The sequence below is a fragment of the Protopterus annectens genome, chromosome 11.part0 (assembly GCF_019279795.1).
Source record: "Protopterus annectens isolate FY-2018-M chromosome 11.part0, PAN1.0, whole genome shotgun sequence".
Lineage (NCBI taxonomy): Eukaryota > Metazoa > Chordata > Ceratodontiformes > Protopteridae > Protopterus > Protopterus annectens.
In genome coordinates, this window is record NC_056745.1 from 1351028319 (window position 1) to 1351050956 (window position 22638).

Here is a 22638-nt window from a genome sequence, read left to right on the forward strand (position 1 = left end):
CTTCAAATAGCTGAAGCTATAGCCTATCCAGTCTCCATTCTCATTAATAGATCTCTGTCAGAATGCAAAGTACCATCCTCTTGGAAAACCTCTCATATCATCCCACTGCACAAAGGAGGTAAATCCTTAGAACTTACCAACTATCGCCCTATAGCTATCTTACCACCATTATCAAAAATATTAGAAAGAGTAGTTCATACTCAACTTATGCAATACCTCCAGAATAACAACCTACTCTCCATATCCCAGCATGGCTTTAGACCTTCCCACAGCACCACAACAGCATTATTATCATTTACCAATATAGTTAACCATCACAGAAACAAGGGTCTATTTACTTCTTCCATATTCTTAGACTTATCAAAAGCCTTTGACATGGTTAACCACAGCAAGCTTCTTGCAACTCTATCTACCCTAAATAGAAGTCCCTCCTCTGTATCATGGTTTAACAGCTATTTGTCAGATCGACAGCAAGCTGTCCTATGGCAAGACCAATTGTCCCCCCCTGCTACCAGTAACTATACGAGTCCCTCAAGGGTCTATCCTCGGCCCTCTGTTGTTTTCCCTATTTACTAACCAGATATCTTCATCCTTGTCAACTGCCTCAGTAGTACAATATGCTGATGACACCACCCTTATATGTGCTACCCCCACCCTAAATGAACTACAAACTCTAATCCAAAACACCTTCACCCTAGCCGAAACCTGGTTCACTAACATCAAACTTCTTAACCCCCAAAAAAAACAAATTCTCTTTGGCTCAGGTAGATCTCCTCCCCTGAGCAACAACTTCATCATCAACTCCAAAGAAAACATTCAAATTAGTCCAACCACACATGCCAAACTGCTAGGCATAGAGATAGACAATAACCTGAAATTCGACATCCACATAGCACAAACCATCAAGAAAGTTAATAAAAAGCTAGGCCTCCTCTACAGGAACAAACAGTTTATGACTAAACATACCAAAGTCACCATCGCTAGGACTCATCTCCTATCCACCCTCCTCTACGCCTCTCCCATCTTGATTGATCTACACCAACCCGAACTAAATAAAATGGAATCTTGCTATAATAAGCTGCTAAGTTTGCATCTGATGCTTCTTACAGGTCCCACCACTGTCTATCCCTAAACAGCTTAACTGGCTTAAGTTGCATCATATACTCATGCTCAATCAACTCTCTATAGCTCACAAGCTCTACTACCTCCCAGAGTTAACCCCAGCACTTCAGCATTTAATGCAGCCCCACATTCCCACTAGAGTCCTATGATCTAACAGCCAGAACCTAATAACTGTCATCCAACATAAAAACAATGCTGGTAAATCACTCTTTGCCAGCACCATTGCCAAAACCTGGAACACACTACCAATCCATATAACTTCTAGCACCTCCTTCAATCATTTCAAAAAACTCCTTAAAACCCACTACTTAGCTAACTGGCTATGCTCATGTTACACTCCAAGTTAAATCTAACTGTGTCACATGTTCAGATAAGTATAAACAGATTTGCCCTAAAAAGCTTGTAAACCCAGATACTGGTAAAAAAAAAAACATTTTAAGTTTTTGACTATGTACCTCAATGTTTTTACTATGTACCTCAATGACTGTCTACTGTACTAACTAAAATTGGTAACTTCTAACCTATTATGTATTAAAATCAATTGTATGCTCTGTATTTTGTTCTCTCATGTACTGCATTCTATTGTACTGTGGAGCTTTTCTACCTGGGCCTCCGCTGGAAATGGATCTGTATCCAGTCAGACTTTCCCAGTAAACAAATGTAAATAAATAAATAAATAAATAAAATCTAATATACTGTTAGATTATTTAATGTCTATGATTAATAGAACAGGACTATTAAACCTGTATGTAGTAATGGGGGATATTTTAAAATGGCAAAATATATAACTTAATTAATTGTATCTTATTATTTTGACCTATGTATAATATTATATTAATTATTTGTACATCACGGTAGCTTTTGGCTAGTTTTTTGGATGAGTTTTTAGGTGTTGCTAGACACAGTGATAGTTTAGCAGTTTGACTATTCAGTAGGCAGACTAGGAACTTTGGTATGCATGGTAGGTTGTGTTTTATTAGTGTTATGGAGGTTGGTATAACGGTTAAGGTGTTTACCTTACAAACACAAGGTAAAGGGTTTGATTCTTCCATGGGGCAATTGGCTAGAGTTAAAATGGCCCACAAGGGCAGTTAGCCTAGTACTAAACTATGAACCTATGAACCTATATACAGTTATAGTTGTAGACTTTTCTTTGGCTTTGTTATTTTTAAATTTTAGTAGTTTAGTTTGTAGAAGTGAAGAATTCAAAAAAATGTGGAATGTCAAAATAGTGTCAGAGGAATACATTAGAGTCTTATATATAATTAACTTAATATGGTGGATAAATGTAGCATATTATCTTTTAAGAGAAACCATTTTAAATTCACAGTATGGATAGTTTTAATTTATTATCTATTAATGTAAATGGACTAAATAATGGCAACAAAAGGAAATCATTAAAATATATCTAAAATTAAATAGAGGAGACAATATATTCTTTCAAAATACTCACTTGATAGATAAAGATATACAATATTTAACTTAGGTTATGAAGTGTTATCATCTGCTTCTTTTAACAAAAAGAGGAGAGGAACTGTTATACTTTAGAGAAAATCCAGTGTAATCCCTAAGGTCATGGAATCCTTTAATGATCCTAAATGAATGTAAACATATGTAATAGTTAAATAATAAGAAAAACTCTATACATTAGCTATTTTTTACTAGAGCGTTGGAAGAGGTGAAAGAGTAGTTAAAGATTACTTAAACTTACAAGAAAGTTATTTGAAGAGTAGTTTAATTTTAGCAGGGGATTTTAACTGCATATCTAGTAGAGAAGATACAAGTGAACAGAAGAAAGCTAAAATACTGGCATCAGCTAAAGAACTAAATAGATGGATTAGTAATAATAATTTAGATGATTTTCTAGTAAAAGCAGACGATAAGTCACTGATCTTCTTCATTATTCACATGCGCATGGGACACAAATTAGAACTGATAGGATTTCCGCCATTATAGATTTTCTTAATAAAGTAAATTATTTTAAAACTATTCCTCATCCTATGTGATCATAATGCACTAATTATTAATATAGTAATGGAATGCCTCACCTCTAACCACCAGAACTATGTTTAACCTACCCATCTTTAAATGGTCCCTAAAAGAATACCTTACAAAATTTTGTACCTGGTCCTGTGCCAGTCCTAGCTGAACGTACTCATTATACTTCACTCACCCCATTCAACCTAGATCATACTTCACAATCCTCTGCAGCCTCCAACTCCACTCTTTTTTGATTTCCCCATTACTTTACCTTATTTAATTAATTTATGCAGACTTTTTCTCTACCTCTTTCCTCCCTACTCATCTAAGTTACCTGAAGACACCCTACCCTGCACTCTTCTTTTAAGCTCCTTCTCTCCATCCTTCTTCATTCTACAACCATAATATGAACACTACTCTCATACTAAGGCACCAGTCAATTTTACCTCACTGTCTCTAATCATGTAATCTCTGATACATTTTTAAATATCTTATTAGAATTGTCTCAGGTCTCATTTACCACATACTAAATTATGTAACAAATAATATGACTACTGAATGTTTCCGCACATATTCTCTTCAACTCATGTTATTATTTTTCATTGCACTCTGTTATGAAACATATGTTCTATGTTTTTCTCATTACAACATTTTTTTCATTCTTATGTTTGTATTGTAACATGATACTTTGTGATTTAAAATATCTGTACTTTTTGTTTTGTAATGTAACATGATACTTTGGATTGAAAATATCTGTACTTGATTTTTGAAATTGTGATTGCGGAGCTTTCCCACTGGGCCTCCACTGAAAAGGGGCACTTTCTGGCGCATTCAAACTTTCCTGGAAAACAAATGTCAAATAAATAAATAAATATAAGGAAATTTCAGATTATTTATAGAATCCCAGTATATATGCTAAAATTAAAATAGTTTAAGAGTTACCTTAAGGAACAAATTAAGGATTTTTTATCCTTGAATGATAATAATCAGGTTAGTAAAGTCATGCTATGGGACTCTTAAAAATGCCTATTAAGGATAAAATAGGAAGATTATCTAGTAATAAAATGAAAGAATAGAATAAAGAGCTGTTTGAAATACAAGCTGAAATACACAAAGCAAGGTCTGAACAACAAACAAATTAAATAATACTGAAATCATTAAAAAAATAATGACAATATATCAAACAGTTTTAACACATAAAGTAGATATAGCTTTAGAAAAAAATAAAATTGCATATTTATGCGATGACTTCAAAAAATTTACATAAATAAGCCAATAGAAGTAAGATATTAAGCAAAATGACACAGATCAATAATATCCAAAATCCTCACATTAATAAGCTTACTTAAGATACAGATGATATGCTTAATATATTTAAAAAATTCCATGAAGATCTTAATAAAGATAAAAATAGTAATCCTGATAATTACAAAATTAACAATTATTTAAAGAAAAATGTTACTTGTAAACTAAATGACCAACAAATATCTCAGTTGAATAAGTCTACTACCTTCATAGAAGTTAAAGAAGTTTTTTAAAAAAAAGTTAAAATGGTAAAGCTCTAGGGTTAGATGGTTTAGGTGTGGAATCATATAGTCTGTTTCCATTAAATATTTTAGAATTACTGAGTGATGTTTTCAGGATAATTCAGGGTGACAAAATAATTCCTCCCTCATGGAAATGTTCTATAATCTCACCTATACTTAAACAAGGAAAGGATAATAAGTTAGTCTACTTATATAGACTTATTTCATTATTAAATGTAGACTATAAAATATTTACTTCCATTTTCAATGCAAGATTAAGGGGTATAGTAGTTAAATTAATTAATAAAGATAAAACAGGATTTATAGTCAATAGATTAGCATAAGATAATATAAAAAGGGTAGTAACTATTTTAGATTTAGCACATGGAATGAACAAGAAAATTGGCCCTAATTAGCTAAGATATTGAGAAAGCTTTTGATTCTGTAGATTGGAACTACTTGTTTAAAACTTGAGAAGCTTTTGCATTTCCAGAACAGTTTATTGGAATAATCAAAAACCTGTATAGAGACTCCAAAGTATATCTTAAAATTGGATCGTACATTTCTCAAGGATTCACTTTAAATAAAGGCACAAAGCAAGGGTGTCCCTTGTCCCCATTATTATTTGCATTAGTTATCAAACCTTTAGCTAACAGTATTAGAAGCAATGGAAAAAAATGTATGGATTCTCAATTAACAGATATTACCAATCTAAAATACAGCTTTTTGCAGATGATATTTTACTAACTGTAGGAGATTTCAATTATTTGATTGAAGAAATAGATGAGGAAACTGAAATGTTTTAAGAAGTATGGCTGCTGAAATTCAACAGCAATAAAACTGAAACTTTAGTGTCAAATCTATTACTAGATAGTAAGTTTAAGGACAAATATAAATAGAATTGGGAAAGAAAATAATTAAAATATTTAGGAATAAAAATCTATCTAGATGCAAGTAAGATTATTAGTAATAATTTTGAAAAAGTAATTGAAGAAGTGTTACTTCTCATTAAAAATGGAATGAATTATTCTTTACTTTTGAGGATCAGTTAGTGCTTATTAAAATTATTATATTACCCAAGATTTTATATATATATATATATATATATATATATATATATATATATGTGTGTGTGTGTGTGTGGGGCCACTTCAAATCACCTAAATCTCATTTGACTCAGACCAAATCACCTAATTTTCAAAATAATGATAACTCATTTGAATGAATTTCATTTCACCAAAAGCTTGCAATGCTACCTTTCAAAAGACTAAATTTTAAACCATAGACATACACCCTTACAACACTAATGACTACCTCTTTCCAGAATTTAAAAACTACTTACTTAACATCTTAACAGAAACCAGACAATATAAAACTAAACGAGGTGGGGGGGGCTATGCCCCCCACACCCCCTAACTATATATACTAACTCCAGGATTGCACTACAGTGGAGAAAAGGGCGTATACCTTTTACTTGCCTTACAGTACATGCTGCCACTACTGCTGGGAACGCACAACATGTCCGCCATATTACTTTAGATACTTCCCATAAAAATGGAAAGAGACATACCCACATTTAGAAACACTACAACATTACGTTCTACATGACTATCAGTATTCTGACAGTCAGCACTGTAAGTTACAGAAATACTTTTTATTACAAACAAGTTACAGGTAAAGGGAAACTCACATCATGTCTATGGCTTACAATTTAGTGAAATGAGATTCAGTCAAATGAGTTTTCAGTATTTTGGAAATTAGGTGATTTGGTCTCTCAGTCAAATGACATTCAGTCAATGAGATTTAGGTGATGTAAAGTAGACCCATATATATATATATATATATATATATATATATATATATATATATATATATAGTTTCACTTCAGAATCTCGAACTACTGAAATATCGAATTTCAGTAGTTTGAGGCCGAAGTGCCGAAATTTCACTTCTGCAAAAGTTTAAAATCCCGAATGTGGAAATGTTGAATCCGCAGTTGTGGAGGCGCGTACATGACATGGGATTTCCTGTGTTAGTGATGTGTGGTTTGGCATGTGGATGTAGCTGTAGATTCAGGTAAGTGATGTTTTAATAGGGGTTTTGGATAGGGATTTTAGTGTGTGTGAGTGTGTTTGGAGTTTTGAGGTGTGGGTTAGGGTAGGTGGGTAAGATTGTGAGTGTGTAAATGTTGTGAATGGTGGTATTTGTACATATGTAATGTGTGTCTGTGCAAGGGGAGTGTAGAAAGTGTAGTGGTGTTTTTTGTGTGTTTGTGTTTTTAGTGCAACCTCAAAATTAGTATATATAAGTAGCAGGGGTATGGGAGGGTGCAGGTAGGCTTGCCTCCCTGATTATATGTAGGGTCCACGCATGTGTTTGTTTTGTTGTGTTTGTGTGTGCTTTGTTAGTTTGTAGTGTAAGGAAGAAGGTGTATGTGTGCTTGTTTGTGTGTGGAGTGTGTATGTGAGCAGTCGCAATTTAAAATTTCACGCTTTTGGGGTTTCAGGTTTTTAAATATTCGGCTTTTCAGTCTTGAGATATTGAAGTCCGATATTTCAGTATTTCAGGATTGTAAAGTATAACCATATGTATGCATATATATATATATATATATATATATATATATATATATATATATATATTTATATATATATATATATTACATTCAATACCTTTAATACCTGACAAAAATACATTTAAAGAAATGGAAAAAAGTCTTCATTCTTATGGTATCCTAAAAGGCTGAGAATTAATTATAAAAATCATACAAGATTATGGGAGTATGGTGGTGTTGGCTTCTCAGATGTAGAATCTTATTCTGTTGCTGCAAGTTTTAACTCTATTATACTCTGAATAGACTCAACCTACACTAGTCAAAGGAAAACTATCCAGGAGCAGATTATACTAAATTCTTATATGTTTATTGAAGATGGTAAATTAGAAATATGTAATAATCCTGTCATCTGGTTAACAAAATTTACATAAGAAGGAAATTCATTTCACTCTTTAGGCTCTGCATATATGACATACATTCTTAAAATAGTTAAGAAATATATTTTTAAAACTTCATTAATATCAAAATGGAAATGTTTGTGTTTTCCTACTGTACATATGTCTAGATTTAAGGAAACTCAGAAAAATGTTAAAATGAATTTACTAAAAAGGAATGGATTAATATTATGGCCTGATTGCTTTGAAAAAGGAAAAGATAAGTCTGCACAATATTTAATGAAAGAATATAATTAGGATGAATCTGCTACCAATTAATATTATCCATCAGTAAGAAATTAAATTAATTTGGGGATAATATGTGTGAAGCCGAACAGCATTATTCCCCCAACATATGAATATATGAATACTATTATTGAAGGTAGATTAACATACAAAGGAAGCTTGTCCAAGCTACATAAGTTAATTATAGATAATAATGATAATAATTTTGATGCAAAATTCTAGAACTTTCTAGATAGTAGTGGCTTGGTTGACGCAACAGATGCTAAGAATAAAGCTTTGATATTTAAATCAGTTAGTCAAACTTCTTTTATGTGAAAATATATGCATATAATGTTTGTTACTCCATATAAAATGTCTGTGTTGTGTAAAATGACTTCTTCAGTTTGTTGGAGATGTAGTAAAGATGTAAAAGCTGACTGGATACATGTTTATGGAGTGTGAAAAATCAAATATATATTGGGAAGAGCTACATATGTTTTTTAAGGGGTTATGGTCTGATAATTGTTCTTGAACTAGATCAGTAATACTAATAAATGTTCCACTTCCTGTATCTGCAAAAGCCAAAGAGCAAAGACTCTTTTGGGGTATCTTGGCAGTTGACAGAAAAGTTATTACAAAAAATGGAAATCAAACTCAGTTCTTATATTCAAAGAATTTTTAAATTTAACAAAAATACTATGCAAAACTTAAAAAGAAGTGATCAGAATTAGCTCTATAAATCATAGTAAAACTTTAGTTGCAGGATAACCCTGAAACGTTGCTATTGAAATACCAAGATTCTTAATGTGTTAATTATATAAGATTACCTTGTTGATTCAATGTATTCCAATCATTGTATAACAATATGTGAAGCTGAATTCCTTCCTTTCTGTGTATATATTGTAAATATGATAAATTAATAAAAATTGTCTTTAAAAAATTAGGAATGCTTTACAGACCCGAAAACTTTCTCACCAATGCAACTAAAACTATGCTTGCCAATACTTAACTCATCCCCACACTTCTTTATGGTGCTCCCTGCTTACTAATCTCCAGGCATCACAAAAATCAAAACTTAAACAATATTGTAACAAAGTAGCTAAATTTACAGCAAATACCACTTTCAGAACCCACCACTGTATAGCACTAAAAAGCCTAAATTGGTTAGAACAACCCCATCAACTAAGATATACACAGCTTCTTACCACCCATCTTTATTAACCTTCAGGCATCACAAAAATAAAAAACTTAATGTTACAACAAAGTTGCCAAATTTACTGCAAATACACCCTTTCAAAATCCACTACTGTATAGCACCAAAAAGCCTAAACTGGTTAAAACTACCTTGTCAACTAACATATACACAGGTTCTTACCACCTATAAAAAAATATCCATTACCCATCTGCTTGTCTAGCACTAAATAACATTCTACATAACTATGTTCCCAGTCAGTTATTACAATCCAGTGATCAAAAACTCTTGTCTGACCTCAAAACTATCAAATCTGCTGAGCTTTATCTATCCTCATACCATGATGCTAAGGCCTAGAAATCCTTACCTGTATCCATCAGGTCAATGCCCTGCCTCCTATCCCTCAAAACCATTCTGAAACCATTCTGAAAGACTTCCTAGCCAAAACCTGGCTCTGTTCTTGCTCAATAGCAGGACAAAAATTATATCCCTAAATGTAAACAAGTACCTATTCATAACTTACACCTCCTTACACCCCCTTCTCCACTCACTTCCCTGCTTCTATCAGTTTCTCTCCCTGGCTTTTTTCACTAAATATACCACACACCTGCTTTTCTCTATTCATATTGCAATTCCTGATTGTATTATGTTAACTTACCTTTAATTTCTCTATAAACTGTCTCTCTATATATTTAATCATTGTCTTGTAACTTGTATCTATTCTTTATGAATGATTTCCTATTATGTCTAATTTGGTATGTTTGTCTTTTCGGCTTTTCCCGGTTAGGGGTCGCCACAGCGAAACTCTGATCCGTTAATGATTGGCAGTAGATTTTTATGGTGCCAAGTTGCCAGCCCGATGCTCAACCTTCAGCAAAGGCACACCCATTCACACATGTCTTTCGGAGGCCACTCAACCGCGGGGAGGACATGCAGACTCCACACAGAAGGCACTCCAGATAATCTTGCTGAGTATAACCTGGAGTAACTTATTTTTAATTCACTAGATAAGACTACCTAACTGAGGATCATTCTTCCCTGGAATGGTTCATTATCTCAGTTTCAGCTTACCATTTCATCATCCATATTCCTTCTTATTTCTCTGAAAGATCATTGTGACATCCTGTTTAAATCTTCTAGACTCTAAGCGAGAAATAGCCCTTAAGCATGTAAGTAAGTAAGACCATGACAACATGCTCCTGATGTGACCCACAAGCGGGTAGTTTATTAATAGTGGATAATCTGGTTGCAGCTGATTCTCCACTTTGACTGTTGGGCACTCTAATTTCCCTTTCCCCCTTTGTTCTGTTGCATCACTGCATGAATGAGAAACTCACTTCCTGGTGTGCTTCATCAGTGGAGTAATAATCACTGGTAATGACGCAGTCTGTATCCTACATCCAGGATGCAGAATCAAAACAGGAACAGGGTTAAAAAAATAGAAAAGTGAGCTCACTGGTAATTGTGCTGCTGCATTAAAAAATACAATTTTAATAAATGATTTCAAAGTTAAGCAGAAGAACGCTGGCTGGTCAGTAAGCAGGCAAGTTGATACACTAGAAATGAAGAAAGGGTACACATTTGTCAGTAGCAAGTCAGACAGATATTGGACACTTTAAATTGGCCCTAGGTGTGAGTGTGTGCATGTGTGTGCCTTCTGTGGAAGATTGGGCACTGGGCTGGCAACTCGACACTGTAAAACTCCACTGCCAATCATGATCGGACAGATGATCCGCTGTGGCGACCCCTAACTGGGAAAAGCCGAAAGAAGATGAAGAAGAAGTAGCAAGTCAGACAGAGAGAGAGAGAGAACAGGATTCACATATGCAGACTGACAACTCTACTGTGACCTTTGGGATATCACTGTAGTATATAGACTGAATGAAAAATAATAGAAGTATTAACAACAAAATTGGTCTTCAGCTTGATAAATGCAAGCAAAAAATGTAAATGTACAAAATATGTCAAATTATGGTGGAGGAAGGATGGTGACGGTGTTGTAGTGCATGGAGCGCCTTGATTACAATATAAAGGCATCTAAAGTACAACCTGGTTTAGTGCTGCTCGAGACCCAACATTAACAAAAAAGGTTCTTAACAATTGTTAAGCACCAGCTAGGCACTGTTAACATGGAGTCTGCACTAAAAGCAGACAGTGCCAACCAGAAAACAACAGTAGCAGGACAATAAACAACTGTCTTTCAGCTCCTGATTCTGCCTGCTGTCTGTTAAGGTTTGCATGGAATTTTGAATTAAACTGTGCACAGTCTCAATTTACACTATGGTGTTAAGGGGGAAGGGGGCTTGGTTAAAGGAATGAGTTTAATGCTTTTATTGCTCTTAACAGAACCACCCTCTGTAACCACTCCCTTGCTCCAAATAACCTGATTATATACAAATAATGAATGTTTTTGATACTTTTCATTATACTTAACTAGGATCACTTGTTTGTGTGTTTCAATAAAGGATATTTCATTTTTATCGCAACTGTGGACTACCTGTTTTCTATTTTATTATTCATTAGTACATATTTTACAGTTCAATTTTTATTAGTGAACTAGGTACATAGCATAATTCAAAGAGTGAATTTCACACTCTTCACACTGTGAAGTTTATTCTTGAATAAATACATAAGAATGTAAGCCACTTCGTCACTACTTTATCGGCTTTCAAAATCACACAACACATTGTATTTTTTTTTCTTATTCTAACTTTTGACTAATTAGTAGTACATGGAGCAGATAAATTTCCATGCAGTACAAAGAATTATGATCAGACCTTTAATTGCAACAAAATATTATGCGTTCTCTACATGAATGCCGAGAGTCATCTCTCGGGCTTCATTCTTGAGGTGAATTTCTTTGGACCCAAGTCTCGATCAAATAACACATACAGTACAATTGGAGACTTGATCATAATCCCATATATCATTCATATTTTGCATAGCTCTTGACTTCTTTGCTCAGTAATCAGGGATAAAGCCCAAAATAATTGGGGAGAAAGGTGTTAAAATCAGGTTCAAGTTTTAAATGTTAGTCTAATTCACTTAGAACATTAACAGAACTTGATGTTTTGCATCAGCATGCATTTTCTAAACAATATGTGTGAAACTCTAATTTGTGGCATTATTGACTGACTGTAACCCTCAGTGATTTATCATAAGACTAAAACAATTGCAAGGAACAGGGTGAATTAGTGAGTAATAACCCTCTGAAAGAAGGGACAGGTTGTATTTGGCCTCCAGTTTGAGTTTCAGACCCTGGTCTAAATGGATTCTAAAAAGGAAAGAGAGTATACCACAGCTGGAGTGCTGTAAAAACTTTAATTCACCATAAAACAATAAAATGGCCCTACACAGTTATAACAGTTGCAACAGTTACTGCTACCAATAGGCCTATTTTATTCCTCATAAGAACAAACTGTTTTAAACCAAATGCAGTGTAATGGCTGTACCCCTTTTTACGACACTCAAAATGTGAACACTGTAGTTTCACACTTTCATGGTGCTCTGAGTATTCAAGATGATATCTTCATATTTAAGTCCGGAAGACCTAGAATGAATGTCAGCATAACCTCCCAGTTAAATGTAGAAGAATGAAAGGGAATATCTATTTCTGACCTACAGAATAGTCCAATATTACAAGATTGATGTAAAAAATGCAGGCATCCAGAAACAAGCAAGTACAGAGTCACTTTCCTTAAAAACACGGCAACAACTGAGAAGCAAGACTGTCATGTGACATCCCACAAGAACACCTAGTCTTATGGGATTCTTAAAAGGATTCACATCAGCTTAGCAAAGGAAATTTCAGAGAGTGACAATATCCCAAAATGAAATCTTTGAAAGCCACTCACAACAATCCTCAAAGTATTTGTTTTGTGGGAACAAGCACCTCTGCACTGCCAATATTAGGAGATACTCCTAATGAAGTTTTTGTGTGTGTGTGTGTGTGTGTGTGTGTGTGTGTGTGTGTGTGTGTGTGTGTGTGTGTGTGTGTGTGTGTGTGTGTCTCTGATATAGAGACAGATATCCTGGAGTGTGAAGTTAAATGGGACATAGAAAACTTTTGATAACAACAATGTTTCAAGATGTGCTAAGAATTCAGTGGTTGCTGCAGTGGGGCCTTCACATCTTCATGTCATGTCATGTCATGTGTCTGTTGTCAGACAAGAATATTTATTCAGGGCTTCACAAAGTGCAGCATCTAAAGCATCATATACGCATTTTAACATGCGCACCCCTGCTGCATCAGTCTTTAATGATAACTCTACCATCTTATCTGGTTTCTTTTTCAGTAAGAGACAGCATATTCTTTTGAAAATGATTCATGGCAGAGCCAAACAGCAGTGCCCCTGGCAGTTCCACAGGATGGTGACACCCCACCAAATCAAAACGTATTAGCTCTGCTGAGATTGTGAGACTGAGAAGAAGAGCTTCTTCCTATACTGCTCAGAATTCTAGAAAACAGGGAAGTTAATGGGACAGTCTTTCTCTGCTGTTGGCCTGAGGTCAATGAGCTTGTACTTGGTTCTCCTTTAAGTTATGTAACAGCTCTGATATATGTGTGAGTATGAGTGTCCTCTAAATCTGTTTGTCTGCACTCTTTGGTGCTGGAGCTGTCAGGATACTGAGAATCTGAAACCAAAAACATATTAAAATGTATATGAAAAAGGCAGGATACACCACTTAGCCTATTTTATCCAGACCACTTCTAAATATCTCTTGTTTGAGGAAGAACAGATTCCTGTTATCCTTCCAAAAATCCCTATGCAGTTAAAAGTCTTTCCATAAGTAAAATTACTAATAGACCTTGAAGCTTGAGGTGATGTTATTACAGCGGTCTGAGTCTGCATTTATATTGGAATCTCTCTGTTACATACAGATTTTTTTTCATCCTCAGAGGGCAAAAAGAAAGGTGATCTAAGGTTTCTTTTGCTCTTTTGTCATTACTGGTATGGGCAAAGGTTTCTTTACTTTCCACATCAATGGAAGCTCTGTACTGGTCCTATGAAGGTGACAATATAGGCTGCTGTAAAAGTGCATAATTTAAAAATACCCCCGACCAGTTGTTTGCACTTAAAAGATGGTGGAAAGGTAGGTTGTAAGGTGGAAGGTACATGAATTTGTAGCACTGATCATAGATCTTTCATCAAGGACAAGGGGCTCATTCCATCTTTTCAAAAATTAAGCTCTCTGAGTTTGCCTGGACTGTTCATTAATCTGTAAAACACTGTGTGCAGTACAGACATCATTACTGGGTTTATCAGGAACCTGACAACTGAAACATGGCAATTATAGTGAGCCCCAATTCAGCAAAACAGTTCCGCTTTCTTTAAACCTGCCCTTTCCCCACTGCTATGTGACCAGGGAGATTGTGTGTGTATGTGTGTGTGTGTGAGTGTGTGTGTTTCCTAACTATTTCAACTTTTTTGTCATCAGATATGAGGGCAGTGCATATAATCTCCTTAAAAATAATACTTTTATTACATTTTGAAGTACACAAGACACTCCATTATGATCAGTCCTCAGATAAAATAAGTACTGAATATGGAAGTTTTTGGGGTCAATTTGTCTACCACATGCACACTTGTTTATTGATTTGGAAGGGGAAGTCATCCCTCTCTTGGGGGAAAATTTCTACTGAAGATGATGAAAAGTATCTTATTAAAACAATAGAAAAATACCTGTAATCATACTGACAAAGAAATATCATTGCACTCACGAAGCCAAGACAGATACATGACTAATGGTTTATCATTCATGAAAAGAAGTGAAGAGGTTGCATTCCAGCACATTTCACACATGAGGTCTTTTTACAACCAAACTCCAGTACATATGCTGAAACAATGCCAGCACTGGTATCCAAAAAGGAAAAGCTATACAAAAGATGGTCTGATCAGGTTAGCGACAGTGAAATTCCATGAAGTTATATCAGATAGGCTGAATTCTAAGATCAGTGTATTTCAATTAGTATCCTCACAATTTTCCTAACAGATCTCTTCCACAGATGACTAGTTTCTGCAAAAGTACATGTGATCTGAAGAACAGCAAATTTATTACCATTGTACAAGGAATAAGGAGGAAAAATCTGGGGGCTGTCAGCCTAAGTGGTAGAAAATGACATGTAGAAAATCTGTGAAGAAAGGATGGTTGCTTTCTTAGAGGGAAACAATGGATAGGACTACAAGTGGCATGAATTCATGGCCAGAAGAGCTGCAGACCAAAGCTGATTTGGTTTTATGGCTGGGTTACAGAAAAAAAGATGTCAAGAGAGAGAACCAGTACAAGTAGCTGCTAGGTAGGTTGCAAGTGTTGGGGATAGGAAAAAGAATGAGGTTCTGGCAGCTGAACAGATCAGAAGTATATCACAGATGATTGTGGTAAGAGGAAAGAGGCTATGAATAAGGAAAGAGATTAATGTAGTACAGCAAGGAACAGTACTTGACCCAAAACTCTTCAATAAGCTTGTTTCATACATTTATATTGGGAAAGAGAATGGGATCACTCCCTTTTCTGACAACATAAAGATAAGTAAGGCAGAGGAGTAGAAGAATAAGACTTTAAAGAAGGGTTTAAAATTTTTGGCCATGAATGTGGAAAGGTGGTAGTTGGGTTTCAGTGGAAACATGCAACATACTGCATATCAGCCATACAGGAGGAAGTAATTAGTTAAACAACAACTCAGGGCAGCACATAAAGAAGATATGAGACACCAAGAGATGAAAAATTATCTCTAGTCACATGACTCGCACCACAAACTTGCAAATTCAGTATCCATCAAACCCTTTCTTTCACTAAAAAGTAAGGTACATTAGTGCAAGGGTCTAACCTTAACAATTAATACTACAGGTAGAAAGCATTCAGGCAGTATAAGTCTGTGAATCTAAACAGTTTCTTCAGCAGTAATCTTCTGCTGCATCAGACATCACAGATGCCTAACAATGGTTGCTCAATTTACATACCTTAGTGCATGTTCTGTATAGCCTCCATTGAGAGGTTGTAATTTCAATTCTTATGAGCAATAATGTTTATTGCACATTAATGATACTTTACAATGAGCTTAATGATAAATTTCATAATGCAAAAGAAAACATATGCTTATAAATAAATTCCCAAAGGTATAGGACAAGACTCGTGTACTCAAGAAATTCTGAATTCATATTCGAATCCAACAGCAGCAGCAATGGATGAAAGCCATAAATACAAGCTTTATAGTATGCAGTAGAGGTGACAAAAACGTGTATGGGGTGCAGATAAACAGATCCTGCAATGGGTTTGCTGTAAAGTCAGTGCTTTCAAAATAGCAATACTTACATTAACTGCCCCTGGCATTTTGTTATACAGATTTTCCAGTTTCTGCTCAGAAATCTCCCTCAGAATCCTCCAAAGTTCTTCTGCATTGGCAGTTACTGTAAAATAAGAAACGTTTTAAAAACTCCTCGTTTATGTTATTGCAATGTTCTTATGACATTTCTTAAACCAAATTCAGTATCAAAAATATTTGAAAAGATGAGTTACTGTATGACTGAAGGTAAGCTTCTAATAAATGGGCAGGAAAAAAAAGGTGATTATTCAAATTCGTAGTTGCAACAAGTAAGCAGAAACTGAAATCCATTACTAGCTTTGACTGAACAGATTTTTTTCAAATAAATTTTTATCAGAAGTTTTCCATTAAGCATAATAAAGTGAAACAAGATAATTTCAAAGAACATAAATCTAACACTCGCAATGCAAAAAGGGATAAAATATTTCAAGAGGAAGAAAAATATGGAGAATAATACATTAATACACCTATTTAACCTAACTAATAAAATGAACTGTATACAGAATGTTTGACTTAATTTCTTACAAGTAATATTCAATAACTATTTTAAGCTAGAATTCATTAATAAAAGTGAAAAGACATTTTATAACTAAAAGCAGAGGGAATTATAACTGTTTCAGCTGAACATTCCAAAATTGCTAGAAAAATAATTGGAAATTACCTAAGTTAGAGTTTATAAGAGTATCTGCATGATATTCAAGTTGTTCTCTTGGTTAGTCAAGTGCTGAAATCTAGGAAATAATCTGAATGCTTTAAGCTGTTTATAAGATATATTAATAAAGTTTGCCCAATTCAGTATTTTGAGGTTTAGCCAGTTTTGTGAGATGTACAGTTTTAACAGGGAAAACACATATAATTAGACAAATACATGCTTTATATGTGTTTCTGATGAGGGTATATGTAGTACTGTTAATGTCCAAGTAGTACTATCAATCATAGGGAAAAAGTTTGTATTTTAGTCATGATGGTAACCTACAGTGATTGTATTGCAACTATGGCATTTGTATGTGCCTCTAGCTTTATCTGTCATGGAAAGTGGTAGCAAGGTATAATCTATTTCTAACATTCCTTTAATACTTTGGCTTCTTTTAAAAACAAAATTAGGAGCATTTCCTAAAACCTTATGTAATTCACTATTACCTGTGATTATTTTCAATTATTTTGAATTGTGGACATAATAGTGTTACTGTCCACTGTCATATCTATTACATATCTGGGGGGAATTTCTAACCAATCATCACTGTTAGTTGCATCTTTGACAGTCAATCCTTTTTCTAAAATAGGAGGAAAATCTACTAGCCGCCTATCCTTAATATCTATGGCTAACTTTTCCAAAAGGTCTACTGGGTACCCTCTCTGAATAAATAATTCAGTTATAAATTCTACTTCTCTATTGAAATTTACTTCTTTACTCACCATACGAGATGCCCTTATATATTGACCATTAGGGATATTCTTTTTCATAAATCCCGGATGATTACTTTGATAGAGTAAATAATTATTTAAATAGATATTCTTTCTATGAATTTTACTTGAAAATTCTCTTTTTACTTTATCCTAACTTAATTCAATATGCAAATAACTTATTTTGTTACCAACTTCTCCTAAAGTAAAGGATACAAAATTGCAACTCTTATTTAGTTCTTCTAACAATGTAGTACTAAGTTCGACAGAACCTTTTACAATGAAAAATAGGTCGTCAATAAACCTTCAATAAAACTAATATTAGGAAACTTAATGATTGAATCACTCAAAGTTGTATATTTATATACAAAATTAGTTATAAGTTCTAAACCATCCACTTGGGGAATAGAAGTGTACAAAGAGACTACGTCAGCTGTCAGCATAACAAAATCATGATACTCTTGTTCTATAATTTCATTACTAAGTGAAAACGGCCTTATATGGTCTAAAAAAGACTAAGAATCCTTAATAAAAGACATTTAATTAGGAGCTTCAAAAAATCTAAACCTGCGTTTTTAAAGAAGGTTGTAAGCTCCTGAAAAAAGGGTCTTCTTTAAACACTCCATTTGGAAGTTTAAAAAACCTTACTTGAAATACAACATTCGAAATACTTATTTTCAACGACCATAGCTCGATATTTTTTAGACCCTTTTCTAACTCAACAAATTTATCTATTACATTGTTGCCAGAAACATTGTGCTGCTTATGAATGGAGAATTAACAGTTGAATTATATGATTTTTTTTCAGTGGAAACTCCTGAAGTAGGTATACTATTTGGTATACCTAAGATTCACAAAAGTGAAGTTAACCCACCCTTTCGACCTATAGTTGCAGCCTCTGGTAGTATAACAGAGGGAATTTTATTGTTTTTAGATTTGGTTTTGAATCCTTTAGTTCAGAAATTACTGTCTTTTATTAAGAATTCTTGGTCTTTTTTAGACCATATAAGGCTGTTTTCACTTAGTAATGAAATTATAGAACAACAGTGTCATGATTTTGTTATGCTGACAACTGATGTAGTAGTGTCTTTGTATAATTCTATTCCCCAAGGGAATGGTTTAGAATTTATATCTATTTTTTTTATATAAATATACAACTTTGAGTGATTCAACCATTAAGTTGTATAATTCCTTATTAGAGTTGTTGTTGTAAAACAATTACTTTGTGTTTAAGAAAAGTATTATAGACAGATCACATGAGTTGCTATGTGGGCTACGGTAGCCCCAGCCTTTGCAGGCTTGGTCATGGGGTGGTGGGAAAAATAAATTTTACCCACCATTAGTCTCTTTCCTAATATTATTTTTATTGTAGGTTTATTGACAACCTATTTTTCATTGCAAAAGGTTCTGTCAAACTTAGTACTACATTGTTAGAAGAACTAAATAAGAGTTCCAATTTTTTATCCTTTACTTTAGGAGAAGTTGGTATCAAAATAACTTATCTGGATATTGAATAAAGTTGGGTGAAAGTAAACAGAAAAATTTCAAATAAAATACATAGAAAGAATACCTATGTTAATAATTACTTAAACTATCAAAGTAATCATCTGGGATTTAGGAAAAAGAATATCCCTAAGGGTCAATATATTAGGGCATCTCGTATGGTGAGTAAAGAAGAAGAAGACTTCAATAGAGAAGTAAAATTTATAACTGAATTATTTATTCAGAGAGGGTACCCAGTAGAACTATTGGAAACGTTAGCCACAGATATTAAGGATAGGTGGCTAGTAGATTTTACTCCTATTTTAGAAAAAGGATTGACTGTCAAAGATGCAACTAACAGTGATGATCGGTTAGAAATTCCCCCCAGATGTGTAATAGAAATGACAATGGACAGTAAAAATATTATGTCGACAATTTAAAATAATTGGAAAATAATCACAGGTAATAGCGAATTACATAAGGTTTTAGGAAATGCTCCTAATTTTGTTTTTAAAAGACGCCAAAGTATTAAAGGAATGTTAGAAATAGATGATACCTTACTACCACTTCCTATGACAGATAAAGCTAGAGGCACATACAAATGCCATAGTTGCAATACATGTAGGTATATTTATGAAGGGCCTTTTATTAAATTTGGATCATATACAGTATACTATCAGCATTCCAGGTAGCTTTAATTGTTCAACTAGCAATATAGTTTATATTGCTTTGTGTTCTGGGTGTCCTGCCTTTTATATAGGCATGACAATGAAAAATTTGAGCAAGTGTATTAAAGAACACTATTATGCAATTAAAATTAGAGATCATAATAACGCCCTTTATACACATTCTGTCATTTGCATTTCATAAACCCAAAGGTTTGCGAGTCTTTAAATATCTGAACAATGAATCAGAAGGAACTGAATTGCACAAATTGACAAATGTGGTCTGGACATTTTAAAGGCTTTGATTCGTAATTATGAGCAAGAAATGTTGATTTTAAATGAACAAATTGATGTACTGGATTCATGTATCAAAAACAATTTGTTGTTTAGTGTACAGAGTGAACAGGATAAATACTATGGTATGTTACAAAATAATTCTTCCATTTATTTATGAAAGGTTTTAAATATATACCTATGAAAAAAGGTAACCTAACACGGACGATATTTGATATTAAGATGTTCATTAGAAAAATAAATTTGGAACAGTTTTTCAATGGTACACCACTAGTTACACTAAGTAGTATGATTCCCAGAAAAAAAATAGTACCTTTAATCCACCACTTCATCCACAATTAAAAAACTTGGAAAATGTACTAGAAAATGAACTTAGGAATTTATTTAAAAATCAGGAGAATAGTTATATTAAAAATAACTTAACTAAGGAAGAAAATACCTTATTGAAGCAACTGTGTACTAACCCAGAAATATGGGTCATGAAACCTGATAAAGGAGGGGAAATTGTATTAATGGATAAAATTTTATATGAAGGAAAGATGCTCTCTCTCCATCAGGATGTGGACAAATATAGTGAAGTATCAATGAATGAAATAAACATCGCCTATCATAAAATAGACTTGGCATTGAAAGACTTGTTTGATCAGGGTTTTATTAATTTCCAAACATATTCATATTTGGAAAACAATTCACCTAGAATAATGTCCATATTTGGTACTCCTAAGGTGCATAAGGATGCGGAGGACCCCCCTTTTAGACCAGTGGTTGCATCAGAAGCTTCCAACATAGCCCCACTGGCTAAATTTCTGGATTGGAAACTGAAGGATATATGGGAGGGATGCCCCCACATCCTTAAAGATTCTTGGGATTTTCTGGCTAGAATACAACCAGAAAATTGTGTGGTAGGCCTTACATTTCTATGTATTGATATTGTTGATTTATTTTCTGTCATTCCACATGACTTAGGATTGTCATGGTTAGAAGAAGCTCTGAGAATGAGATCAAATACCTCTGAAAATGACATTTTTCTTTGTTTGGAGTTAGCAGAATTGGTCCTTAGAAACAATTTTTTGTTTTTTGAAGGGGAATTTTACCAGCAAGAACAGGGAGTTGCTATGGGGGCTAATTGTGCCCCCACCTACGCAGATATTATTTTATCTGTATGGGAGTCTAAATTTATTCATACCTGTCCCTTCTCACAACACTGGAAACGTTATACCAGGTACCTTGATGATATATGTATTTTTTGGACAGGGGACAGGGCCACATTGGAAAATTTAATTAATTATCTTTCTGGAACTACTACCTTTTTGCAGTTCACACATCAAGTAACATTAGAAAAATGTAATTATGTAGATGTGACTATATTTAATACTGGCAAATGATTTAAATCAGTAGTTTATAGAAAGCCTACATTTTCCAATACATATATTAGCTATAGTAATGCACACCCTTACTTTCAGAAAAAGAGTATTATCAATGGTCAGTATGTTAGGGTTAGCCATATGACATCCTTGGATTCTGATTTTCAGAATGAATGTAAGGTATTAGAGAAAATGTTTATAGATAGAGACTATCCTATAGTTCTGATCAACAGCATACAGATAAAAGTGGAACAAGGGAGAAATGATAAGTATAAACCGATGTTAGGTTCAGGCCCACTTATTTACACACAAGGCAGAATATAAAAAACAAGTCAGGAAGACTTTGGTAGAGCCTTTGTGACTAATTTCAGTGGAACTGCAAACTTGATTAAATCCACTTTAGAAAGGGAGTGATAAAAATTCTCTGAATTTACGGATTTAGAGGTATTTAAAATCAACCCCCTAAAGGTTGTTTTTAGAAAAGGACAGAATATTAAAAATGTATTAGAACAAGCAGTTAATACACAGTTATTCAGACAAAAAAGGAGGGGGACATATAAATGTGGTGCCTGTAACCAATGTGAATACATATTACAAGGGGAAGAGGTATATTTACAAGTAAGACACAAAACTATATATAATAAAAATTACCCTAACTGTAATTCAAAGGGATTAGTTTATTTAGTTACATGTGGATCCTGTGATGCCTTTTATGTAGGTAAAATGGAAAGACAACTGAAACGCAGAATATACGAGCATCTGAATGATGTGAGAAAAAAGAATAGTATAAATGCTTTGTTTAAACATACATTAGAGTGCAGTAATGCACACTTTTTTTTTCTGTAATAGAAATGGTTCCCTGGGAAACCAAATTGGAATTCAGAGAAACATTATGGCAGATAATTCTGGAAGCTCATAAAACCCAGGGCTTAATGATTCCATTTCAATTCTACCTCTATTAAAGCTTAGATCTGCAAAATTATAGAAGTGGCCTTTTAGAAATCAGTTGTGTGTATATAATATATTCATTTTACAAAAAAAAAATCATCTTTTTATAATTTCTGTTTAGGTA

General features: G+C 33.8%; 1 protein-coding gene across 1 annotated transcript in view; it reads right to left on the reverse strand.

Annotated features, from left to right (window-relative positions):
• The window catches only part of TSGA13 (testis specific 13), a 317918-nt gene that overhangs the window by 215401 nt on the left and 79879 nt on the right, over positions 1-22638 (reverse strand). Inside the window, exon 3 of the mRNA XM_044088660.1 lies at positions 16348-16442. Coding sequence (XP_043944595.1) covers positions 16348-16442 — 95 coding nt within the window. The remainder of the gene's footprint in view (positions 1-16347; positions 16443-22638) is intronic.